Source organism: Sinocyclocheilus rhinocerous, unplaced genomic scaffold (genome assembly GCF_001515625.1).
Source record: "Sinocyclocheilus rhinocerous isolate Xijiao unplaced genomic scaffold, SAMN03320098_v1.1 scaffold241, whole genome shotgun sequence".
Classification (NCBI taxonomy): Eukaryota; Metazoa; Chordata; class Actinopteri; order Cypriniformes; family Cyprinidae; genus Sinocyclocheilus; species Sinocyclocheilus rhinocerous.
Window position 1 is genome coordinate 770,750 of NW_015659312.1, and position 9,366 is coordinate 780,115.

Below are 9,366 nucleotides of genomic sequence, written 5' to 3' on the forward strand. Positions count from 1 at the left end.
GAGAAAAATCAGCCTTTTTTTTTTTTTTTAAGCTCGGCGATCAACTGGCTGCTGCAGACACACCTCGCTTCCTGCCGAGATGATTGGCAGCCGGTTGTCCATGTGATAGCTAATCAAGTGACTGACGCTCTCGAAGCGGTGGTCTTTGGTGCGCACCTATGAAAGGAAAAAAAAAGAATTCGAATAAGTATTAACATGCTATAGAATTATATAATGTTTTATCAAGGACAAAATATTGAGAGTGTGGTATATTTCATCACATTACTCACCACTCCCTCTGGATCCACCAGAAGCAGGTGTTTAGGTTGGCCGCCCTGCTGTCCAGTGAGGACGTACTGGCCTGGTGTGGTGCCTGACTCCCGCACCAGGAAGTCTCCATCCTTGGTCAGGAGTCTTTCGGCCTGCCTGCGGCTTAGAGGTCCGTGGAACCAGGACTCGTTTTGCAGCTGCTCTGCCAGAGGGGGCGCCACTGTACCCGACACGCCTAAAGCAGCATCAAATGGCTCTGAAAGACAGAGAGCACGATATTGGTGTATCTTTGGAGAATTTACACTCAGTTATTCTACAACTGCACCTATAACTGAACTACAGTAAACTCAAATATTCTCCTCAAAACAGGAAAAACAACTCCAAAACATATATAAGGACTCTCCATACAGAAAATATATTGATATGTATCAAGTGTTAGGAGTTGGTAAAATTTGTATTAAATGTATTAAAACATTTTAGTAAAAATATACTGTTCACTACCTTTCAAAGATTTGGGGTAAGATTTATTTTTTTTGAAAGAAATTAATATTTTTACTTACCAAGGATGCATTAAATTGATCAAAGTGACAGTAAAGACTTGCATTGTTACAAAGAAAATTGTTACAAACAATAAATTTCTTTTGAACTTTTTCATTTCATCAAAGAATCCTAAAAAAAAACTTAAGTCTTAAAATTATAATAATTTAAAATAATAAAAAAACTAGTCAATAACTGCAAATCATGCTTTTATTAATTTTAAACAGATCTTTACTGTATGCTATTGTTATATTAACGAATATGAATGAACATTTAAAAAAAGTAATTGCTTTTATTATCATTCAGTAGATTTTTACTGATTTTTACACTGATTAAGGAAAAAAGTAAAATCACAATTTTTTGCCATTTTAGAGCAAATACATGAATATCAAGACATACATCAGAAATCAAGATATTTTTCCAACCAAATTGCCAAGCACTCGTTACTCACTCATATCAAATGCATCTCTGTGAGCATTTCCATTGGCTGCTGCCGCTGGGAGGCGGGGTTTATCCACATTGACATATGAGGGGTCATCAAACAAGCCTCCCTCCTTAACACCCACTGAAAGGGAGAAAGAGAAAAGAGAGGACGACTGTGAGGTTAAAGTGAGTTAACCTTCAGGTGAGTGAGCTTAAGCGGTGCCATTCTGAGCCCTATTGTCAGCAAGGCCAGCGATCCAGAAGCCACCTCTCAAAGGAGCCGTGTAATAGGTTTGGGCAGCGTCCAACAGAGAGCAATGAACAGTGACAGAAAAACTGCTGACTCACTCTGCAGAATGACAGTCTCAGCTGAGAGCAAAATTAAATGAAGGGAAGTGCGACAATATAAGACTGACAAATACTATGTGGCACTATGAAAGAAACAGGGCAGGGATTATTAGTGTGAAGCATGTGTGTTTGTGCAAATCTGACCTGGTAGCGGAGGCAGAGGCTGCTTGTGAATATCGTTCTGGCTGGGCTGTCCATAGGGCTGTGGAGAAGCAGTGAATTAGAGTGCTGACACATATACTAACCAGTGGAGTTTCATTGATTAACAAATCAGTGTTTGTAAATGAATCTTCACTTTTATACACTGAATCATATTTCTTGTACACTGAAGTCTCTGTCTTTTGAAGACGGTGAGCTCTAGTTTGAACTGAGTGACTGCGCTGGTGGCTTTTCCAGCTTGTGAAGACTATAACATGAGCCAATAGCATTCCTTGGAGTATATGAAATTATTTTATTCAATTAAATAATAATTAATGATTGTATAAATGCAATCATTAATTATTATTATTGTTTCAATATTATTAATTAATAATAATGAATCAAATAATAAATATTATTTAAATAATAATGAATAATTTGATAATGATTAATTATTACACACACACACACACACATAACAGAATTTTCAGCAACCATTAGTCTAGTATTCATTGTCATTATTATCATCAATGTTGAAAACAGTCTTTATCGTTTTAAATTTTTTTGTGGAACACATTTTTTCAGGATTCTTTAATGAATAGAAAGTTCACTGAACATAATTTATTTGAAATAAAATGCCTTTACTATCACTGATTTAATGCATATGTGTAGAATTAAAAAATATATATATTTTTAACTGTACTTACCAGAAACCTTTGAATTGTAGTGGTATCATGGTTTCCATAAAAACATTGAGCAGCAAAAATGTTCTACCATTGATAATACAAAAAAATGTTTCGTGAGAACTAATTCAGCATTTTAGAATGATTTCTGAAGGATCATGTAACACTTTAGACTGGAATAATGGCTGCTGAAAATTCATGTTTTAAAATATACTAAAGAATTGTTTTAAAGTGAAATAATATTTCACAATTTTACAGTTTTTACAGTACTTTTATCAAATAAATGCAGACTTGGTGTACATAAGAGACTTCTTTCAAAAACATTAAAATTTTAATTATTCCAAACTTTTAGCCACCAATGTGTATGCAAGCGTGTTCTGTTTCTTTATTGTAGAGCTTGACAAATGCTTACTCGTGCTTAGCAGTTCACACAATGGAGGAAAAATTAAAGATCTGCTTTGTTGCCATTTGTAAGGAAAATGCTTATGATTCTTAAACACTTACTGAAATCTCTTTATAGATTTTCATCCACGCAAATTGTTATAAAGGATAATCAGACTTATTTTGGCTGTGAACGAATCAGTTCTTTTTAACGAACCAAATCCACTTAATGATTCACTCATAACACATAAATACAGTCACTGAACAAAACTTGGTGGTTATGAATGAATTCAAAAGACTTAACATCCCCAACACCAATGTTCACTAACATGCTTGTACAAATGTGTGTCTCACCAGCGTGGCTCCTGTACTGTGTCCAGGACGGGTCCTCATGTCCACCATGCCTCCAGGGGGAGGCTGTTTTCCGGGGAAGTTATTGTAATACGGAACCTCTGGGGGTGGAGGCAGGTTCTCTTCCTCTTCCTCCCAGGCCGACCCATCGAAAGGAGCCATCCTAAGAGAGAGAGAGATAAAGGTAAAGATAAACATTATGATATTATTATATATAGAGAGATGCTGTTTGAGTGATGACAAATGATGTATTGCTTTGTTGTGATACCAGCAGGAACAGACACACACTCAATAAAAAGGAAGTAGGAACAGTAAACAAATAAAATACGCTCCAAAAAAATAGAACTTTTTAATTAGCCTTTTTGGTCTTGTTTTCTAGTCAAAATTCCCACAAATCCTTAAAACAGGATACATTTCTTGAGCAGTGTTGTTTTAGCATTATTTATATTTTATATATTTTTTGTTTTCATTTCAATTTTAGTTCAAGTTTTAGTCATTTTTATTAGTTGTATTATATTTCTGTTAAGCTTTAATTTTTGTTTCAGTTTTAACCTGTAGTTTTAGTACCTTAAACTTATTTCCGTTAGTTGCCTAGGCATCAGTTCTCATTTTCATTTCATTCAGTTTTTTATCTAATATTTATACTTTATTTCAGCTTTATTTAAATTAACAAAATATTTTTAATAGTTTTAGCTTTAGTTAAAATCAGTGAAAATCAACATTGCATAAAATAATAATTGTTTTCATAAAATGTATGTAGAATATAAAGTATATTTGTATTATCTGTCATCTTTTTAGATATTTTAATTAGAAATAAGGCAAAAGCATTCATTAGTAATAAGATGTTTTACAGCATACAATGTGGGTACCTAGTGCAAATAGCCGCAATGTCATGTGCTTCAGCACAGACCGTAAACGCATGCTGTAAACAGACATACAGGGGGTTTCCAAAGACCCTAGGGAGGTACCATCATTAAACAATGTACAAACACACTGACATAAATGTAAATGTTTGCAGCACTTGTTTGAACAGGCACATACCGATCATGAGGGGTAACCAGTTTTGGGGGATTCTTCAGGTACTGTTTAAAGCGGAGTTCAAAAGCCTGGCCGATGGTGCTGATGACCTCCTGAGCCAAGCCCTCTGAGCATTCCAGGATATGACATGCTACAAAATATCAGGTATTGTATATCAAGACATCAGTCATGGCCAGGAACAAGATTTTCCTTAAAGTGATAGTTCACCCAAAAATTAACCCAAATCTTTTGGGTAAATAATTCCTTTAAAGCCATAATAAATAATGCTAAATATAATTAAGTAATTTAGTATTTAACATCATATAAAACAAATTGTGCACGGAAAGCAGTAATTTACAATTCACTTGAATGCTACTCAAAGAACTAAATGCTAAAGTGTCGTGGCATATTTTTACCTCTCTGATTGACAGGGTCTTTGGCGACGTAGGCAACATACTCTGCTGTGTCCTGGGGAGAAACAGAAAGAGAGGGATGGAGAAGAAGAAAGGATGAATGAACAGGAGGACATTAAGAGAAATTAGAGAGTAGACACAAAGAACAGAGGGACAAGCAGAAGATAGTAAGTCTTTTAGTTGAGGATGTCTATTCACTAAAGGGCAGGAAACAGAGGAGGAAACAGTAGAGGGAAAAGAACAGATGACTACAGACAGCTGGACAGATGAATAAGACAAATGAGCAAGAAATGACAGAATGAGAGTAAAGCTGATAGAACCAAGAGTAAGATGAATATGAGGAAATTAAATAGGGATGTATCCATTAACTGACTGATTAACTATATGTACATATTTAATCAAAATTAAAGATGTAATATATTACATTTAATATTAAATCAAATTAATTTAAATCAATAATTAAATATATTATATATAATCATTAAATTATTATTTTCTAATTAAATTATTAATTTTTAATTGTTCAAGTATTGGTTTAAATTTTACATATATATATACACACACACACACACACATATATATATATATATATATATATATTCTAAAATGTTATAACTATTAATCAATAATTGTAATGAACAATTATTTTAAATTACAAAATTGTATATTATTCTATTTTTTTATCAATTGAATTACATTAATAATAATAATTAACTTACAATTTAATTATCATTTTATTATAATGAATAATTTAATGAATTTAGACAGACTCAGGCAACCCACCAACTAACTGATTTTGAAAATATGTAGTTTTGCACATCCCTACTGCTGTCACGTTGTACTTCAATACACTATCAAGGTCCCTGCAGTGAATGCAATCATTATTTAAAAAGAAATGCTATAACAATGACTACATTGAGCCCATTTGTAAAGGCGATCCGAGGATGTATGTATGTGTTGTGGACTTTGGCTTTGCATGGCCATCCGCTCAGCTAATTACTAAACAGATTTGTGCTACAGTTGATTAAATTAACAACTGATAAGCTTAATCGATTAATTAACAACGACGATCAGCAACCAATGATGAACATCCCTAATAAAGACAGAATAAGAAGTAGAAGGAGATATTGAGAGACGGTGCGACTCACTGGATCTCCTCCTGATGCAAAAGAGATGGACTGCATGTGATGGTTCGCAATAATCTGTAGGGAGAGAGGGATGGAGAACAGGACAATGTGACAAAAAAAAAAGGACAAAAAAGTGCAGTTGGCATGAGATGAAAATGAGCAAACATGGAAGCGACAAGTGGATAAGTGAAAGCAAAGGATGGACAGAGAGGGAGACAAGGGGAGAAATGATATGGTGAGACTGTGGTCTAACATAGAGGAACAGAGCAGTTGTGTGCAGTAATTCTGCATGCTTTAGATTCATTAAGATAAACACATATCAGCAGGGCAATTACTCCAGGCCCTATTCTGGGCTCCAGTCAGCTGCCTGCTGGGCAGCCCGAACGCTGATAAACCTCACTGCGCTAATGCGAAACACACTGGCATATAACTGAAGAATTATTAGCGAGGGAAAAAAAGGTCCTGTGGTTCAGCTGTAAACAAGCCAGAGGATATCTGCTCCAGCCGACTACACCAACTTTATATAATCTATTGGGGCTCTGGGTAACACTTATTTAGTTAAATGTCGACAAATTTCTGAAGATTAGCCCCTTGAAATACCCAATGCAGGCTTCTTTAAACTATTTCCACTTTTAGATACACAAAATAAAATAAAATAATAAAGTAAAATAAAATAGAGATATAATTTAAGACCCCATTTACACCTGACATCCATCTTGGGTGATCTGATCAAAAATAGTCAGCAGTCTTAATATTATTTACCCATCCTGCTGTGAAGAGCGCCTGCATAACGCAGGTCGCTTTCATCATTAGCTGCGCGTAACAGTGAATTTCACACAGCAAAAGGCACTGTATTCATGTTTGTGTGCATGTGTGATGCCTAACCTGTTTGCAGTCGATTGCCAGTAGGTTCAGACTGCTGGTCGACACGGTGAGGCTGATTGTCATTCCTGCAAACTGGAGATTACTCTTCCCTAAGATGGAGGAGAGAGAACGAGAGGAGGGCTGCAAAGAGACAGAAACACAGAGACTCCATTAATTACACCACACACCAGATCAAAAAAAAGAAAAAGCTAAATATTTTATGATAAAAAGATGAAACCTAAATATTTTATAAAAAAAGAGGTTTCAATGGAAAAGAGAGAACATTTTGAATAGTTTGGTCTGTTTAAGGCCTGATTTACCTCACATGCATAAGTCTCACATTTTTCAGCACCTATATCAACAAGCCAGGCTCAATGAATCAGAATCATACACTACCATCCAAAGTTTTTTTTTAAAGAAATGAATACTTTCATTCAGCAAGGGTTCATTAAATTTATCAAAACTGTAAATAAGGGTGTTTTTTCTTTTTTTGTTTGAGCCCTCCAAACGCTCTCGGAGTGGTTCAGCTCGTATATGTGAACAAACCAAGTGATCTCAGACCCCCCTAAAATGACCCAAAAGCAAAATATACTCTGACCACCTCCGGAGGTTGATTTGAATTAATTATTGAGAGAGAGAGAGAGAGAGAGAGAGAGGGATGAAAGTTGCGTGTGTGAATTGTGTCTGTGCGTCTCATTCTGCAAATAGTGAAGCTGTGAGTTTTGTTACTTCAAAAACATCAAATGTACCCAACAGTTAATAAAATAAATAGTTTTGCACGGCAGCATTGACAAGTTTCTGTGCTCCTGAATATTTCCGTGTGCGCAGCGCGATCTCCGATATGTGTGTGCGAGTGATGTGTGTGTGCGTGTGCGCGTGTATCAATTGAAAGCAGCGAAACAATATAGTAGCAATTAACTTTATTCATAATGTTCCCTTTTAATTTTAAATTAATTTAAAAATGCGTTGTTACAGCTCTGCAAATGTGACATGATCAGGGATTGCCAGCTCTTCCCTGTCCACTTCATCTTCCAGATTTTCCACTGCTGCACAGAAAGCTGGGGTCTGTCTGAGTTCTTATGAAGTTGTGGTGTGAACAAGAAAAAGGTCTGAGATCACTTCAGTGCTGAAGAGGACCAAAAAAGAACCGGGCTCCTTTTGAGTCCACTATATTGTGAACACCAAAAGGATTGAGGTCACTTTCGGCTGGTTCACTTTAGGTGAACTGGGTTTGGTTCCTTTAAAAGGAACTATATGTGAAAACACCCTAAAAGACATTTAGAATTTTACAAAAGGTTTGACAGGTTTCCACAAAAATATTGAGCTGTTTACACAGCTGTTTTCAATAATGATAATAATATTATATATGATGTTTCTTAAGCAGCAAATCAGAATGATTTCTGAAGGATAATGTGACACCGAAGACTAGAGTAATGGCTGCGGAAAAATCAACTTTGCCATTACAGGAATAAATTACACTTTATAATATAATCCTATAGAAAATGGTTATAAAAATTTTAATAATATTTCACACTATTAATGTTTTTACTCTATTTCTGATCAAACAAATCCAGCTTTGTTGAGCATAAGAGACTACTTTCAAAAAACTAAAAAAAAAAAAAAAAAAATTGTTTTTACTCTATTTCTGATCAAACAAATCCAGCTTTGTTGAGCATAAGAGACTACTTTCAAAAAACTAAAAAAAAAAAAAAAAAAAATTTTTTTTTATTATTCCAAACTTTTGACGAGTAGTGTAGTTGTGAATGAGGTATCTGTGCTAAACCCATTTTTGATGTTACAAACTCAATACAATTTTGCTACATAGGCTTTAATGAAGCAATGTGAAATACCAGCATAAACTAGATCCACATGCAGCAAACACAACACAATGCAACACAACACTAATGAGTAAACCTACACTTTGTGGTTTGGTTTTAATGTGATCCCCTCTGAATAGACTTAGTGGCATACTACCAATAACAAAAACTCAACATGATAACCCAGAAATCATTTTATTTTCTGTACAGAGCCACTGTAGCAATGCTGTCAGTGTGAAAGCACAACACAAGCCGGATGCAGCAGTTACGCTGATGCTCCGCTTAACACACTATTCATGCGTGTTGTGTGAAACAGGCCTGTGTTGATCATAACCGGGACAGAATTTTTGCTCCTCACTCACACACAAACCATATAAGCAAATCGAAAGAGGTCTTGCACTCTCACAACCTCTGAAACCAACCATAAACCAAATACCACAGTCTGACCAGCTGAGACACAACTCTTGAGCAAACATGTGTGTGAATGTGTGTTATACATAACATAGCAGTATTTTTACTGGAAACTGGTCAGGCCTAACTAGAACACTGTGAGGTTTGTGAGCTGTACCTGTAACTAACAAAAGTGCAAATATATTGCGAGCTTGAAAGTCTGTGTCTGAGAAAGTAAGGGGCCGTTTACACGACAACGTTTTCAGCCAAAAACGAGAAACGTTTTATGCGTTTTGACTGTTCGTTTACATGGCAACGGCATTTTGGGGACTGAAAACGCATATTTTTTGAAAACGGGTTTTTAAAGTGCAAGTTTTGAAAACGCCACCGTTGTCATTTCCGTGTAAACACCCATTATGGGAATCTTTGAAAACGGTGACGTCATGCGTGTGTGTAGTATGTGTTAGGTATGTAGACATGCGCAGTACGTGTCGATTTTAAAGGCAAGCGCGAACAAACATACACAACAATGGCGGAGTATATGGTACTTCAGTAAAGTGTGGATTTACTTCACCAATATTACAACCAACAGCGGAGACGCATCATATACATCATATAATCGTCACTT

The 9,366-nt window shown here is 35.5% G+C and overlaps 1 protein-coding gene across 2 annotated transcripts in view; it reads right to left on the reverse strand.

The window, feature by feature from the left end:
• The window catches only part of LOC107723450 (SHC-transforming protein 1-like), a 20,586-nt gene that overhangs the window by 3,972 nt on the left and 7,248 nt on the right, over positions 1–9,366 (reverse strand). Inside the window, exons 4-12 of one of the 2 annotated variants that reach the window (XM_016532077.1) lie at positions 6,553–6,672; positions 5,689–5,742; positions 4,544–4,595; positions 4,152–4,278; positions 3,114–3,273; positions 1,702–1,759; positions 1,238–1,351; positions 270–505; positions 14–156 (exon numbers count right to left, since the gene is read on the reverse strand). In XM_016532077.1, coding sequence (XP_016387563.1) covers positions 28–156; positions 270–505; positions 1,238–1,351; positions 1,702–1,759; positions 3,114–3,273; positions 4,152–4,278; positions 4,544–4,595; positions 5,689–5,742; positions 6,553–6,672 — 1,050 coding nt within the window. In that variant the 3' untranslated portion in view covers positions 14–27. The remainder of the gene's footprint in view (positions 1–13; positions 157–269; positions 506–1,237; positions 1,352–1,701; positions 1,760–3,113; positions 3,274–4,151; positions 4,279–4,543; positions 4,596–5,688; positions 5,743–6,552; positions 6,673–9,366) is intronic. The other variant, XM_016532078.1, reaches the window with a different exon arrangement.